This window comes from Panulirus ornatus, chromosome 8 (assembly GCF_036320965.1).
Source record: "Panulirus ornatus isolate Po-2019 chromosome 8, ASM3632096v1, whole genome shotgun sequence".
Taxonomy (NCBI): Eukaryota; Metazoa; Arthropoda; class Malacostraca; order Decapoda; family Palinuridae; genus Panulirus; species Panulirus ornatus.
This window is the reverse complement of record NC_092231.1, coordinates 47,732,694-47,751,357: the sequence shown is the minus strand read 5'-3', so window position 1 is coordinate 47,751,357 and position 18,664 is coordinate 47,732,694. Positions and strand designations below refer to the sequence as shown.

The following is an 18,664-nucleotide window of genomic DNA, read 5'->3' as shown; positions in this document are numbered from 1 at the left end:
ATGATGATGATCCTTGAGTGCTGTAACGATAATAATCCATTTCTGCTGTAATGATAATGCTTTATATGTTCTATTTTGATCAGGTTCCAGATATCCTGTAATGTTAATGTTCCATGTATGCTGTAATAATAATGTTGAATATATGATGTATTGATAATGTTTCATGAGTGTTGTAATGATAATGTTACAAGTGTGTCGTAATGATGATAATCCTCGTATGCTGTAATGATAATGTTATATGTGTGTTGCAATGGCATAAGGCCATGTGTGCTAACTTGCTAAATACATATATGTGCTGTAATAATGATGTTCGATGTGTGCTGTAATGATAATTTTGCATATGTGCTTTATTGATGATGTTACATATGTGCTGTAATGATTTGTTCCATGAGTGTTCTTATGATACTGATCCATGTGTGCTGTAATAGCAAAGTTGAATGTGTGCTGTAATGATAATATACCAAGTATGCTATATCGATAACTGACATATAATTGTTCTGTGTGTGCTATGACGATAATGTTCCACGTGTGCTGTAATGAAAATGTTTCATGAGCACTGTAATGATAATGTTCTATGTGTGATGTAATGGTAACACATTGTTTCAAAATTACTGTCATGATAATATTCTATGTGTTTAATTATGATAATGTTTCAAGTGTGCTGCAATGATAATAATGATCCAAATGTGCCATATAAGTAATGTTCCATTGAGCTATAATGATATTGTTCCATGTATGCTTTAATGATAGTTTTCTGTGTGTGCTAATATGTTAATGTTCCATGTGTGCTGTAATAATAATTACTGGCCTGCGTTTCAAAACTTTTTACAGAGGTCAAAGTTTTTTCAACTGATTAAAGATAAGTTTTATATGCTGAATAAAAAAATGAACATCATTTTTCTCAGTCAGGTAAGGTTTTTTTTTTTTTAGATATGCTAGATTTGAAAAAGTACTGATATGTCTCGATTGGTATTACTGAACTGGTCTTTATGAATGATGTTTTTTTTTTCTAACTTGTCACGAGTGCTTTTGAAATAACCTATTTTTCTTCATTTTAGATCTAGATTGATACTACGATGAATCGAAAGTGTAAGAACCACCCTGACAGATTCTGCTATATCTGTGGAAAGGTGACTCTTTTGGACCGTCGAACAAGAATTACACGTTTTGTGAAGAAGTCATATCACGCTTACTTTGGAGTAAAACTTCGGCCCTCATACTTGTTGTAAAACATGTGTTCAAAACCTACGAAACTGGAGGAATAAAACAAAGAAGAGTATGCCATTTGGTGTTCCTGTGGTGTGGAGGGAAGGGAAAATCATACCACAGACTGTTATTTCTGCTTGACAGATATGCAGGGCATCAATTGCAAGAATAAGCGTCACGTTCATTATCTATATGTTCCATCAGCGAAATGTCCAGGTGTTCTTGTTTCTGAACCTTATGTCAACGAGGAATCGTCGTCCGAATCCGAGGATAGAGACGCGACCGATAAAGATAAGTCTAGTTCATTCGAGCCAGGAGAGGAGGACCAACTAGTGCCACTGTGCCAAGCTGAGCTCAATGATCTGACACGATACTTGAACCTGTCTAAGGAGTCTGCTCAGCTGGCATAGGAGACAACGTTCTTTTGGTACAGAAACCGCGAGAAAGAGCCGAAAATTCTTTCCATTTGATAAGACATCATCGCTGGCCTTCTGCAACATCATTGACCTGACTAAATCAATGGGCTTGAAGTATAAATTTACAGAATGGAAACTTTTCATTGATTCGTCGAGTAACAATCTCAAGAGGGTCCTGAACAACGGCAACAGGTTCGCTTCAATCCCTGTCGCACACTTAGTTGAAATAGGGGAGAGACGCAACAGCATGGAGCGCCTGCTGTCCGCTCTCAACTACAAGGACCATGATCGGTTGATCTGTGGAGATCTCGAGGTAGTTGGTCTCGTCCTAGGACTTCAAGGTGGGTACACAAAGTATCTATGCTTCATATGCCTATGGGACAGCCGGGCAGATAACCAGCATTATATCCGACGAGAGTGGCCGTCAAGAAAAGGATTACAACCCTTCTCACGCAATGTTCTGTCCCACCCACTGGTTGAACCACACAAGATTCTACTCCCGCCACTGTACATCAAACTCGGCCTCATGAAGAACTTTGTGAAAACACTGGATAAAGAAGGCAGGGGAATCACCTTTTTGCAACAGAAGTTTCTAAGTGTAAGCCGGGAGAAACTGAAGGTGGGATATTTAATGGTCCTCAGATAAGAAAGTTCATAAAGGACGCCCACTTTGATCAAGTATTGAATCCCACTGAACTTTCTGCTTGGCTGGCTCTGAAGTCGATCATTGCAAGCTTCCTGGGCAAACACCGGAGACCAGATTATGAGAAAGCCGTTGATGAGTTGATGGAGATTCTCCGCCGACTAGATGCACCCATGTCAGTCAAAATGCACTTTCTCAGATCTCATCTGGACTATTTTCCAAAGACTTCAGTGAAGAGCAGGGGAAACGTTTTCATAAGGGTATCTAAGTAATGGAGGAGCACTATCGAGGCCCATGGGACATCAACTTCCTGACTGACTACTGCTGGTGTCTACAAAGGGATGTGGTGTCTGCCAAGCACAAGCGAAAGTCCTTGAAGAGGCCATTCATCCCTGATTAACCTATTTTCTTATTTTGTATCTTTCTTTAGATCTATAAGAACAACCTGCAAGGCCTGCATGTACATAGCAGTTATATTATTCCACTAGATGAATCCACTCACTTCCAATAAAACTGGAAATGAAAATTTTTTGAAAGTGATTCTTTCTGAAAATTTGACCTGATTGAGAAAATGGTTGTGTTTTTTTTTGCAATCAGCATAAGAAACTGATCTAAGAAGAGCAAACTTATTCTTGACCTTTCAAATCACGCAAACCAGTAATGTTAAGTTTCTATGTGTGCTATAATGATAATGTGCAGTATGTACTATAATGATAATACTCAGCGGGTGATGTAGTGATAATGCTCCATACTTGCTGCAATGATAATATTCAGTGCTCTATGACGATGTTCCGTGTATTCTGTAACGATATTATTCTAAATGTGCTGTTATGATAATGTCATATACATGCTGTAATGATAACGACCCTTTTGTGCTATAAAGAGAATGTTCCATATATGCTGTGATAATAATGTTCCATATATGCTGTGATAATAATGTACCATGAGTGATGTAATGAAAATATTCTATGTTTCCTGTAATGATAATATTCTGTGTCTCCCGTAATGTTTCACTTGTGCTGTAATGATACAGCTCCACGTGTATTGTAATTATGAAGCTGTGATGATAAGGTTGCATATGTGCTATATTGATAAAGTTCCATGAGTGCAGTAATAATTATGTTCCTAAAGTGCTCAAATGATGATGACCAAAGTGTGTGTATTGATAATGGTGAAAATTTGCTGTAATGATGGTAGTCCATGTGTGCCTTATTGATAATGTTCTGTCTGTGCTGTAATGATAATGTTCCATGTGTGCTGTAAAGATAATGTTGCATGACTGTTGTAATGTTAAAGTTCTTTGTGTGCTAATGATAATGTCCCGTGTTTGCTGCAATGATAATATTTCAAGTATGCTGTAAGGATAATGTTCGCCACTTGCTGTAATGATGATATTCCCTGTATTCTGTAATGATGTTCCCAGTGTACTACAGTGATCTTGTTCCAAATATGATGTAATGATAATTGCCTATGTGTGCTGTAGTGAAAATTATCCGTGGATGATGTTACGATAATGCTCTTTATGTTTAAAAAGATGATATTCCTAGTATGCCGAAATGATAATGTTTTAGTTGTGTTGTAACGAAAATGTTCCATGTGTGCTGTAATGATAATGTTCTATGTGTTTAATAATGATAATGTCTTATGTATATTGTAATCTTAATGTGCTATGTATACTGTAATAGGAATATTCAGCGTGTGCTGTATAGATGATGTTCTGTGAGTGCTGTAACGATAATGATCCATATTTCATGTGATAATGATGTACCATGAGTGATGCAATTGATAACATTCTATGTGTTCTGTAATGAAAATGATTTGTTTGTGCTCTAACGATAATGATTCATGGGCACTGTAATGTTAATGACCCAAGACTGCTGTAATTACAAAGTTCATTGTCTTCTGTAATGATAACGTTTCGAATTTTCCGTAATGAGATTGTTCTATTTGTGTTCTAGTGATAATGTTCCTTGTTTGCTGTAAAAATATGTTTCTATGTGTGCTATAATTATGGTGTATGATATGTACAATAATGGTAAGACTCAGAGTGTGCTATGATGATAATGCTCTATACCTGCTGCAATTATATCATTCGAAGTTGTTCTGTAGCGATGTTCCATGTGTGCTGCAATGATAGTGTTCCGAATGGGTTTTAATGATAGTGTCCTACGCATGCTGTAATGATAATGATCAGTGTGTGCTCTACTGTAGGGTTCCATATTAGATATGATAATAATGTTTGGTGAGTGATGTAATTGAAATATTTCATGTGTGTTGCAATGATAACTTTCTGTGTCTGCCGTGATGATAACGTTTTGCTTACTCTGTGATGTTAATGTTCCATATGTGCTGTACTGATAATGTCCCATGTGTCCTGTAATCGTAATGTTGCAAATACGCTGTAATGATAATGTTCCATATATGTTATAATGATAATGTTCCATGTGTGCAGTAATGATAATGTTCCATGTGTCCAGTAACGATTATGTTCCACTTGTGATTTAATGATGATGATCGATATTTGCTGTAATGATAATAGTAAAAGTGTGCTGTAATGATAATAATCCATATGTGCTCTATTGATAAGGTTCTGCTTGTGCTGCAACTGCAACGTTCCCTGTGCAGTATAATTCTAATGTTGCATATGCACTGTAAAGATAATGTTGCATATGTGCTATATTGATAATGTTCCATATGTGTAGTAATGATTATGTTCGAAGTGTGCTCTAATGATGATGACCCATGTCTGCTGTAATAATAATGATGAAATTGTCTTGTAATGATAATGTTCCTATTATCAATTTTCTCTTTGTGCTGCAACGATAATGTTTGATGTGTTCTTTAATGATTATGGTGCATAATTGCTGTAATGATGATTTTTGTGTGTACTAATTATATAGTTCCTTGTGCGTAGTAATGATAATGTTCTACGTGTGCTAAAATGATAATATTCCAAGTATACTGTAATGATAATGTTCCCTGCCTTCTGTAGTGATAATATTCCCTGTATTCTATGATGAGGTTTCCTTTGTGCTATAGCAATAATGCCCTATGCGTGCCCTAATGATAATAATCCATGTGTGATGTAACGATAATGATCCATATTTGATGTGATAATGATATACCATGTGTGATATAATGAGAAAATTCTATGTATGCTGTATGATAATATCCTGTTTGTGCTCTAACGATAATGATCCATGTGTGATTTAATGATAATGATCCAATAGTGCTGCAATGATAATGTTTTATGTGCACTATATATAATGAACATTTTCCGAGTGTGCGGTGATGATAATGTTTCACTTATGCTGTAATGATAACATTCCATGTGTGCTGTATTGATAATGTTCTGTTTGTGCTGTAACAATAATGTTCCATGTGTGTTGTCATGATAATGTTCCATGTGTGCATTAATGATAACATTTCATGTGTGCTGTAATGAAAATGTGCAATATATGCTATAATGGTAATATTCAGCATAGATGATATTCTGTGTGAGTCATAATGATAATCATCCATGTGTGCTATAATGACATTGTTCCAAGAGTGTTTTAAAGTTAACGTTCTTTGTGTGACGTAATGATAATGTTTCAAATGTTCTGTTGTGATAATGTTCTATGTATGCTGCTGTACAAGTTTCTATGTGTGCAATGACGATATTGCACAATATGTACCATAAGGAAATACTCAGACGGTGTTGTAATGGCAATGCTCCATGCCTGTTATAATGAAAATATACAGTGTGTTCTGTAATGATGATCCATGTGTGCTGTAATGATATTGTTCTAGATGTGCTGCAATAGAAATTTCCTGTACGTGCTGTAATGATAATTATCTTTGTGTGTTGTAAAGCTAATGTTCCATATATGCTGTGATAATAATGTACCATGAGTGATGTAATAATGATATTCTATTTTTCTTGTAATGCTGATATTCTGTGTCTTCCGTAAAATGTTTCACTTGTGCTGTAATGATAAAATTCCATGTGTGCTATAATTATAATGCTGCATGTATGCTCTGATGATGAGGTTGCATGTGGGCTATATTGATAAAGTTCCATGTGTTCAGTAATAATAATGTTCCCAGGGTGCTCTTATGATGATGACCCATGTGTGCTGTAATGATAATGGTTAGAGTGTGCTGTAATGATGATATCCCATATGTGCCCTATTGATAATGTTCTGTTTGTGCTGTAGCGATAATATTCCATGTGTACTGTAATGATAATGTTGCATGATTGCTGTAATGATAAGGTTCTTTGTGTGCTAATGACAATGTTCTGTGTGTGCTGCATTGATAATGTTTCACTTGTGTTGTAATGATAATATTCTGTGTGTGCTAAAATGATAATGTTTAGATATAAGGAAGGAAGGGTTTCGAGCCCCCTACTCCCGTTCCCTTTTCTGCTTTAGCAATATGTATATCATTGTCTTTTTTCAAAGTGTTTATAGCTCTTATAAATCTTTTAGGGCAATTAAGACCCACTGTTTTTGACAAACTGGCATTAAAAAGACAATGAGATACATATTACTAATGCAGATTGGGCCAACACTGCTGTGATTATGGACAAAAGTAATTATTTATCTAAAATTAATGAACTTTTATATGATGACACAACATATCTTAAGCTCAGTAAGAATCCCCTAAAAGCAGTTAATTTCCACTTCAATAAAGAATTTGAATTGTTGTTAAAGTTAATGATTCTCTCATCAGATGCTTGTTATTGCCATATATGTATGAACTTATCACAACACAGAAAAAAAAAAAAATCCTAGAGAGTCCTATAGTGAGTTCAGTAGGCTCCATCTTACATAAATTGTCAAAATGGTTATTTTTCTTATAAAGCCCTTTAGTGGGTGTGACATCAAATTCTAATATCATGAACAAGCTTAACATTATCAATGTTAACTTTGATTTCAAACTATTTAGCTTTGATGTTTCCTTACAGTTCACAAAAGTTCCAGTTGCTGACCTTTTAGAATATCTATTTGATGTTCCAGATGATATTCATTTAACTCTTTCAAAGTTTGTTTTCATCAAACTGATAAAATTGAGTAAAAAAGCCTGTGTATTTCAATTCAATGGAGGATATTTTGCTCAAAAATGTGGTATGGCAATGGGTAACCCTCTTTCACCTGTACTAAGTAATCTTTATATGGAATTCTTTGAAACAAAATTCCTAAAGGATATCTTACCTTCTAATACAATTTGGTTTAGGTATGTAGATGATGTTCTTTGTGTTTGGCCAACAAATGAAACTTTACAAACATTTCTCATCTTACTTGACAATTTAGTACCTTCAATCAAATTTACTGTGGAAAATTAAGATAATGATATTTTACCATTTTTAGTTTACATGATCGATAGGCAAGGAAACAAGTTTAAGTTTAGAATATACAGAAAACCTACCAGTGTATGCTCATATATCCATTATTACTCATCTCAACATGACAGAATTATATTATCATCATCTCAGTGTATGTTCCATGGGTCATTACGTATTTGCTTTACAGTTTATTGATGATTAACTTGAGAAGATATATTCTATTGGATCTAAGTCAAAGTACCCTAAATCTTTCATTGATAAATCCCTTAAGTTAGCAAAGAAATCATTTTATAGAGTTGAACCCAAACCTCCCATTGACACCAAGAATCTTTCAGTTTCCCTTTAAATAGTAATTTTCCCTTGCTCCTCATGTTGCTTAAATCCTTTAATGCAAATTTTGACTTCACCAACAATAACACTATAAAGAATATCTTAATCAGGAATTCACCACAAAATTATCCTGGATGCATCTATAAAGTGCCATGTAAAAACTGTAATAAGTTTTTTGTTGGAAAGACTGGTAAGAATCTTTCCGTTAGACGTAAGCAACATAAATATAGTATAAGACTATGACAAGAATCAAATGCCTTGTTTCATCACGCTAAAAACTATGATCATTGTATTGACTGGAGTAATGCTATCTCGGTTATTAACTCTAACTCCAGTGCCACGAGAAATATCATTGAATCTTCTATTATAACCTTAATATTAGTGAATGGTTTTTCAAATTGGATAGCTTTATTGTTGATAGTATTCTTAAACAATTCCCCTTCTTGTCCACATAAAAAGTTTATGATTCCCGGTTGTCTGTCTTGGACAATCACATGTTTATCAAATGGCGTTCTAGCTACGTGTGTTCATTTGATATCAACTGTTATGTTCTCTCTTGCCTCCTTCACCGATGTTCCCATGTGTTCTCTTTTATTACGAACGTTGTTTACTTCCTTCTAAAACATCTTTTCATTCTCCCTAAATTTCAATGATATCCTTTCACCCCAACTACAATTTTAAGATATTAAAATTTGCTGATTATCTTAAGATGGAAAACAGATCTATAGATATACTTGAACTTTCACAGCTTCATTGTGACCGAGACAAACTGATGGACTGATAAATGAGGTCTAACATCGATAAGTGTAATGTTTTACATATTGGTAGCAGAAACTATAAAAGGTAAACGACGAAAAAGACTTGGATGTAATAATGTTTGGGGACTTGAAACCAAGTTAACTGTGCACAGAGCAAGTGAAAGAAAAGGGAAAAAAAATTTTGTATTCATAGTTGGGACTTAGGCCTTCGAATTGAAGTTCTGGAATGTCATCCTTACTCTTTACAATTCATTGATTTATCTCCTTCTTTACTGTGCTCAAGTTTTGTCAACCTACCCGAAAGAAAAAGGAAAACGGTATGATGAGCGCGAAACTTTAAGCTATTACATTTTATTATCAGATTGAGACGCAAATCCTATTAGAGAAGACCAGAGAAATTCATTCCATTCAGCTTAGGAAAAAAGTGTTAGGACAAAAAGTGTTACTTAGGACGAGGCAAAATTCTCAATCTCCAACTGGATTACGAACATACTGAATTATTTACCAATGGAGTGGTTGAAAGAAGAACTACAGCTAAGATTATCTGCGCATCCCCAGTCACTTTATAAATTCTCCGGTTATTATCTTTGAATAATTTGTATACCTCCAAATTTTTACCACATTATGTGAGGTTCTAATAGGTCCTGCTATCACAAACATCCTCGAGAGGACACAGTGGTCTTCTGCTGTGACTCTTTTTACATTATTATTATTATTCTTACTATCATTATTATTATTATTATCATTATCTTTATTATTAATATTACCATTATTATTATTATTATTATTATTATTACTATTATTATTATTATTATTATTATTATTATTATTATTATTATTATTATTATTATTATTGTTACTATTATTATTATTATTATTATTATTATTATTATTATTATTATTATTATTGTTATTATTGTTATTATTATTATTATTATTATTATTATTATTATAATTATTATTATTATTATTTTTTTTTTTTTTTTGCTTTGTCGCTGTCTCCCGCGTTTGCGAGGTAGCGCAAGGAAACAGACGAAAGAAATGGCCCAACCCACCCCCATACACATGTATATACATACATCCACACACGCAAATATACATACCTACACAGCTTTCCATGGTTTACCCCAGACGCTTCACATGCCCCGATTCAATCCACTGACAGCACGTCAACCCCGGTATACCACATCGCTCCAATTCACTCTATTCCTTGCCCTCCTTTCACCCTCCTGCATGTTCAGGCCCCGATCACACAAAATCTTTTTCACTCTATCTTTCCACCTCCAATTTGGTCTCCCTCTTCTCCTCGTTCCCTCCACCTCCGACACATATATCCTCTTGGTCAATCTTTCCTAACTCATTCTCTCCATGTGACCAAACCATTTCAAAACACACTCTTCTGCTCTCTCAACCACGCTCTTTTTATTTCCACACATCTCTCCCACCCTTACGTTACTTACTCGATCAAACCACCTCACAACACACATTGTCCTCAAACATCTCATTTCCAGCACATCCATCCTCCTGCGCACAACTCTATCCATAGCCCACGCCTCGCAACCATACAACATTGTTGGAACCACTATTCCTTCAAACATACCCATTTTTACTTTCCGAGATAATGTTCTCGACTTCCACACATTCTTCAAGGCTCCCAGAATTTTCGCCCCCTCGCCCACCCTATGATCCACTTCCGCTTCCATGGTTCCATCCGCTGCCAGATCCACTCCCAGATATCAAAAACACTTCACTTCCTCCAGTTTCTCTCCATTCAAACTAACCTCCCAATTGACTTGACCCTCAACCCTACTGTACCTAATAACCTTGCTCTTATTCACATTTACTCTTAACTTTCTTCTTTCACACACTTTACCAAACTCAGTCACCAGCTTCTGCAGTTTCTCATATGAATCAGCCACCAGCGCTGTATCATCAGCGAACAACAACTGACTCACTTCCCAAGCTCTCTCATCCCCAACAGACTTAATACTTGCCCCTCTTTCCAAAACTCTTGCATTCACCTCCATAACAACCCCGTCCATAAACAAATTAAACAACCATGGAGACATCACACACCCCTGCCGCAAACCTACATTCATTGAGAACCAGTCACTTTCCTCTCTTCCTACACGTACACATGCCTTACATACTCGATAAAAACTTTTCACTGCTTCTAACAACTTGCCTCCCACACCATATATTCTTAATACCTTCCACAGAGCATCTCTATCAACTCTATCATATGCCTTCTCCAGATCCATAAATGCTACATACAAATCCATTTGCTTTTCTAAGTATTTCTCACATACATTCTTCAAAGCAAACACCTGATCCACACATCCTCTACCACTTCTGAAACCACACTGCTCTTCCCCAATCTGATGCTCTGTACATGCCTTCACCCTCTCAATCAATACCCTCCCATATAATTTACCAGGAATACTCAACAAACTTATACCTCTGTAATTTGAGCACTCACTCTTATCCCCTTTGCCTTTTTACAATGGCACTATTCACGCATTCCGCCAATCCTCAGGCACCTCACCGTGAGTCATACATATATTAAATAACCTTACCAACCAGTCAACAATACAGTCACCCCCTTTTTTAATAAATTCCACTGCAATACCATCCAAACCTGCTGCCTTGCCGGCTTTCATCTTCCGCAAAGCTTTTACTACCTCTTCTCTGTTTACCAAATCATTTTCCCTACCCCTCTCACTTTGCACACCACCTCGACCAAAGCACCCTATATCTGCCACTCTATCATCAAACACATTCAACAAACCTTCAAAATACTCACTCCATCTCCTTCTCACATGACCACTACTTGTTATCACCTCCCCATTTGCGCCCGTCACTGAAGTTCCCATTTGCTCCCTTGTCTTACGCACTTTATTTACCTCCTTCCAGAACATCTTTTTATTCTCCCTAAAATTTAATGATACTCTCTCACCACAACTCTCATTTGCCCTTTTTTTCACCTCTTGCACCTTTCTCTTGACCTCCTGTCTCTTTCTTTTATACGTCTCCCACTCAACTGCATTTTTTCCCCGCAAAAATCGTCCAAATGCCTCTCTCTTCTCTTTCACTAATACTCTTACTTCTTCATCCCACCACTCACTACCCTTTCTAATCAACCCACCTCCCACTCTTCTCATGCCACAAGCATCTTTTGTGCAATCCATCACTGATTCCCTAAATACATCCCATTCCTCCCCCACTCCCCTTACTTCCATTGTTCTCACCTTTTTCCATTCTGTACTCAGTCTCTCCTGGTACTTCCTCACACAAGTCTCCCTCCCAAGCTCACTTACTCTCACCACCCTCTTCACCCCAACATTCACTCTTTTTTTCTGAAAACCCATACAAATCTTCACCTTAGCCTCCACAAGATAATGATCAGACATCCCTCCAGTTGCACCTCTCAGCACATTAACATCCAAAAGTCTCTTTCGCGCGCCTGTCAATTAACACGTAATCCAATAACGCTCTCTGGCCATCTCTCCTACTTACATAAGTATACTTATGTATATCTCGCTTTTTAAACTAGGTATTCCCAATCATCAGTCCTTTTTCAGCACATAAATCTACAAGCTCTTCACCATTTCCATTTACAACACTGAACGCCCCATGTATACCAATTATTCCCTCAACTGCCACATTACTCACCTTTGCATTCAAATCACCCATCACTATAACCCGGTCTCGTGCATCAAAACCACTAACACACTCATTCAGCTGCTCCCAAAACACTTGCCTCTCATGATCTTTCTTCTCATGCCCAGGTGCATATGCACCAATAATCACCCATCTCTCTCCATCAACTTTCAGTTTTACCCATATTAATCGAGAATTTACTTTCTTACATTCTGTCATGTACTCCCACAACTCCTGTTTCAGGAGTACTGCTACTCCTTCCCTTGCTCTTGTCCTCTCACTAACCCCTGACTTTACTCCCAAGACATTCCCAAACCACTCTTCCCCTTTACCCTTGAGCTTCGTTTCACTCAGAGCCAAAACATCCAGGTTCCTTTCCTCAAACATACTACCTATCTCTCCTTTTTTCACATCTTGGTTACATCCACACACATTTAGGCACCCCAATCTGAGCCTTCGAGGAGTATGAGCACTCCCCGCGTGACTCCTTCTTCTGTTTCCCATTTTAGAAAGTTAAAAAAATACAAGGAGGGGAGGATTTCTGGCCCCCCGCTCCCGTCCCCTCTAGTCGCTTTCTACGACAAGCGAGGAATACGTGGGAAGCATTCTTTCACCCCTATCCCCAGGGATAATATACATATATATATATATATATACATACACACACATACACACACACACGCACACACACACACACACACACACACACACACACACACACATATACATATGAAAAATGTAAGAAACATTTTTCATATGTATTATCATTATCATTATTATTATTATCATTATTATTATTAATATTTTTATTATCATTATCACTATCATTATCATTATTATCATTATGATTTTTGATATTATTATTATTATTATTATCACTATTATTATCATTATTATATTTATATTTTATTTATATTTATATTTATATTATCACCTCCCCATTTACGCCCTTCACTGAAGTTCCCATTTGCTCCCTTGTCTTACGCACCCTATTTACCTCCTTCCAGAACATCTTTTTATTCTCCCTAAAATTTACTGATAGTCTCTCACCCCAACTCTCATTTGCCCTTTTTTTCACCTCTTGCACCTTTCTCTTGACCTCCTGTCTCTTTCTTTTATACTTCTCCCACTCAATTGCATTTTTTCCCTGCAAAAATCGTCCAAATGCCTCTCTCTTCTCTTTCACTAATACTCTTACTTCTTCATCCCACCACTCACTACCCTTTCTAAACAGCCCACCTCCCACTCTTCTCATGCCACAAGCATCTTTTGCGCAATCCATCACTGATTCCCTAAATACATCCCATTCCTCCCCCACTCCCCTTACTTCCATTGTTCTCACCTTTTTCCATTCTGTACACAGTCTCTCCAGATACTTCTTCACACAGGTCTCCTTCCCAAGCTCACTTACTCTCACCACCTTCTTCACCCAAACATTCACTCTTCTTTTCTGAAAACCCATACTAATCTTCACCTTAGTCTCCACAAGATAATGATCAGACATCCCTCCAGTTGCACCTCTCAGCACATTGACATCCAAAAGTCTCTCTTTCGCACGCCTGTCAATTAACACGTAATCCAATAACGCTCTCTGGCCATCTCTCCTACTTACATAAGTATACTTGTGTATATCTCGCTTTTTAAACCAGGTATTCCCAATCATCAGTCCTTTTTCAGCACATAAATCTACAAGCTCTTCACCATTTCCATTTACAACACTGAACACCCCATGCATACCAATTATTCCCTCAACTGCCACATTACTCACCTTTGCATTCAAATCACCCATCACTATAACCCGGTCTCGTGCATCAAAACCGCTAACACACTCATTTAGCTGCTCACAAAACACTTGCCTCTCATGATCTTTCTTCTCATGCCCAGGTGCATATGCACCAATAATCACCCACCTCTCTCCATCAACTTTCAATTTTACCCATATTAATCGAGAATTTACTTTCTTACATTCTATCACATACTCCCACAACTCCTGTTTCAGGAGTATTGCTACTCCTTCCCTTGCTCTTGTCCTCTCACTAACCCCTGACTTCACTCCCCAGACATTTCCAAACCACTCTTCCCCTTTACCCTTGAGCTTCGTTTCACTCAGAGCCAAAACATCCAGGTTCCTTTCCTCAAACATACTACCTATCTCTCCTTTTTTCACATCTTGGTTACATCCACACACATTTAGGCACCCCACTCTGAGCCTTCGAGGAGTATGAGCACTCCCCGCGTGACTCCTTCTTCTGTTTCCCATTTTAGAAAGTTAATACAAGGAGGTGATAACAAGTAGTGGTGATGTGAGAAGGAGATGGAATGAGTATTTTGAAGGTTTGTTGAATGTGTCTGATGACAGAGTGGCAGATATAGGGTGTTTGGGTCGAGGTGGTGTGCAAAGTGAGAGGGTTAGGGAAAATGATTTGGTAAACAGAGAAGAGGTAGTAAAAGCTTTGCGGAAGATGAAAGCCGGCAAGTCAGCAGGTTTGGATGGTATTGCAGTGGAATTTATTAAAAAAGGGGGTGACTGTATTGTTGACTGGTTGGTAAGGTTATTTAATGTATGTATGACTCATGGTGAGGTGCCTGAGGATTGGCGGAATGCGTGCATAGTGCCATTGTACAAAGGCAAAGGGGATAAGAGTGAGTGCTCAAATTACAGAGGTATAAGTTTGTTGAGTATTCCTGGTAAATCATATGGGAGGGTACTGATTGAGAGGGTGAAGGCATGTACAGAGCATCAGATTGGGGAAGGGCAGTGTGGTTTCAGAAGTGGTAGAGGATGTGTGGATCAGGTGTTTGCTTTGAAGAATGTATGTGAGAAATACTTAGAAAAGCAAATGGATTTGTATGTAGCATTTATGGATCTGGAGAAGGCATATGATAGAGTTGATAGAGATGCTCTGTGGAAGGTATTAAGAATATATGGTGTGGGAGGCAAGTTGTTAGAAGCAGTGAAAAGTTTTTATCGAGGATGTAAGGCATGTGTACGTGTAGGAAGAGAGGAAAGTGATTGGTTCTCAGTGAACGTAGGTTTGCGGCAGGGGTGTGTGATGTGTCCATGGTTGTTTAATTTGTTTATGGATGGGGTTGTTAGGGAGGTAAATGCAAGAGTTTTGGAAAGAGGGGCAAGTATGAAGTCTGTTGGGGATGAGAGAGCTTGGGAAGTGAGTCAGTTGTTGTTCGCTGATGATACAGCGCTGGTGGCGGATTCATGTGAGAAACTGCAGAAGCTGGTGACGGAGTTTGGTAAAGTGTGTGGAAGGAGAAAGTTAAGAGTAAATGTGAATAAGAGCAAGGTTATTAGGTACAGTAGGGTTGAGGGTCAAGTCAATTGGGAGGTGAGTTTGAATGGAGAAAAACTGGAGGAAGTGAAGTGTTTTAGATATCTGGGAGTGGATCTGTCAGCGGATGGAACCATGGAAGCGGAAGTGGATCATAGGGTGGGGGAGGGGGCGAAAATTTTGGGAGCCTTGAAAAATGTGTGGAAGTCGAGAACATTATCCCGGAAAGCAAAAATGGGTATGTTTGAAGGAATGGTGGTTCCAACAATGTTGTATGGTTGCGAGGCGTGGGCTATGGATAGAGTTGTGCGCAGGAGGATGGATGTGCTGGAAATGAGATGTTTGAGGACAATGTGTGGTGTGAGGTGGTTTGATCGAGTGAGTAACGTAAGGGTAAGAGAGATGTGTGGAAATAAAAAGAGCATGGTTGAGAGAGCAGAAGAGGGTGTTTTGAAATGGTTTGGTCACATGGAGAGAATGAGTGAGGAAAGATTGACCAAGAGGATATATGTGTCGGAGGTGGAGGGAACGAGGAGAAGAGGGAGACCAAATTGGAGGTGGAAAGATGGAGTGAAAAGGATTTTGTGTGATCGGGGCCTGAACATGCAGGAGGGTGAAAGGAGGGCAAGAAATAGAGCGAATTGGAGTGATGTGGTATACAGGGGTTGACTTGCTGTCAGTGGATTGAACCAAGGCATGTGAAGCGTCCGGGGTAAACCATGGAAAGCTGTGTAGGTATGTATATTTGCGTGTGTGGACGTGTGTATGTACATGTGTATGGGGGGGGGTTGGGCCATTTCTTTCGTCTGTTTCCTTGCGCTACCTCGCAAACGCGGGAGACAGCGACAAATATAAAAAAAAAAAAAAAAAAATATATTATTATTACTATCATTATTATTATTATTATCATTATCTTTATTATTAATATTACTATTATTATTATTATTATTATCGTTATTATTATTATTATTATTATTATTATTATTTTTCTTTTCTTTCTTTCAAACTATTCGCCATTTCTCGCATTAGCGAGGTAGCGTTAAGAACAGAGGACTGGGCCTTGAGGGAATACCCTCACCTGGCCCAATTCTCTGTTCCTTCTTTTGGAAAATTAAAAAAAAACGAGAGGGGAGGATTTCCAGCCCCCCGCTCCCTCCCCTTTTAGTCGCCTTCTACGACACGCAGGGAATACGTGGGAAGTATTCTTTCTCCCCTATCCCCTATTATTATTATTATTATTATCATCATTATTATTATCATTATTATTATTGTTATTATTATCATTATCATAATCATTATTATTGTTATTATTATTATTATTATTATTATTATTATTATTATTATTATTATCATTATTATTATTAATATTTTTATTATCATTATCATTATCATTATCATCATTATGATTTTTATTATCATTATTATTATTATTATTATTGTTATTATTATTATTATTATCATTATTATTATTATTATTATTATCATTATTATTATTATTATTATTATTATTATCATCATCATTATTATTATCATTATTATCATAGCTATCCATATTATTGTTATCAGCAGCCGCAGTAGTTTTCATCTTTTAAAGCAGTATTGTGTGAGTATGTTAACGTATATCAACGTGAAATGTTTTATGGTGCAAGAGGACTGCAGTGAATATCTCCTTCACTGTGACCATTTCAGCTCTGAAGTGAAGCGTCATACGAAAGACTCTCGAAGGAACTGGCTGGCGAATGTGAGAGAACAGCAGTGAATATCTCTTTCCTTGTAACAAGTTCAACCTCTCACCTTAAGTGAAGCATCAGTTCGAAGAGACCGCTGAAGGAATTGGCTGACAAGGCCGCTCTGTTGTACCCAGCCTATAAGTTGATCTAATTTCCTTTTAAGTGGAGAGTGACGCTGTAAGCCCATGGCGACGTAGTACGTTTTATAGTTAGCCTGCAATACATTATTACCCTTTAGTAAACAGAAAACTGTTAGTTATCATATATCGTTAGGGATTCAGCTAAATATAGAAAAATGTCTAGTGCACTTCTGTGCTGAACTGCCGGACACCAGATGCTGCTGTTTTGGCTCTGATCCAGTCATTCAACAGCAGCACAGAACTGCTGGAGTACCAGAAGCTGCAGCTGTTGTTTCATTCCAGTCATTTCTGCGGTTATGCAGATCTACTGGAGCACCAGAAGCTGCTGCTGTGGCTCTGCTCCAAAATTGCATGTTGTAAAGCAGTTTAAGACTACACCACTACTGGCTAATGTCCTGAGGCTGTGCTGCCTGTTACATTATAGATAATAGAATAAATGTTTAATGATATTTGTCTTATCTGATGCAGGAGGGAATCTCTTCCGGACCCTAATTACAGGGTTATACACGCAGGTTGTTGGTCTTATCTGGTACTGTTCTGATGGTTGTGTTCTCTGGTCTTCTTCTTTTGGATGTATTCTTTAGTCCTATATTGACATGTGTTCTCTGGTGGAATTCTGATGGATGTGTTCTTTAGTGTTATTCAGATGGATGTGTTCTCTGGTGTTGTTCTGATGTATGTGTTTTCTGGTGTTTTTCTGATGGATGTGTTCTCCAATGTTTTTCTGCTGGACAGGTTCTCTGATGTTGTTCTGTTGGATGTTTTTTTCTGGTGTTGTCGTGATGGATGTGTTCTTTAGTCTTATTCTGATGTATATGCTGTCTACTCTTATTCTGATGGACGTGTTCTTTGGTTTTGTTCTCATGTATGTGTTCCCTAGTGTTGTTCTGATGGATGCATGTTGTGGTTATTTTGATTGAAGTGTTTTCTATTTTTTCATTAATGTGTTCTTTTGTGTTGTTATGAAGATGTGTTTTCTGGCGTATGTTTTGGTAGACGTTTTCCCTGTTGTTGTTCTAATTCATGCAGTTCATGGTTTTGCTCTGGTGGATATGTTCTGTGTGTTGTTCTGAAGGATGTTTTCCTTGGTGTTGTTCTGATTGATGCGTTCTGTGATGTTTTTCTGATGGATGTGTTTTGCAGTGTTGTTCTGATAGATGTGTTCCTT

The 18,664-nt window shown here is 37.4% G+C and overlaps 1 protein-coding gene across 1 annotated transcript in view; it reads right to left on the bottom strand.

The window, feature by feature from the left end:
• LOC139749713 (ionotropic receptor 21a-like) overlaps positions 1–18,664 on the bottom strand; it is an 87,039-nt gene that overhangs the window by 8,964 nt on the left and 59,411 nt on the right. The window contains exon 4 of the mRNA XM_071663867.1: positions 17,421–17,570. Within this exon, the coding sequence (XP_071519968.1) occupies positions 17,421–17,570 (150 nt within the window). The remainder of the gene's footprint in view (positions 1–17,420; positions 17,571–18,664) is intronic.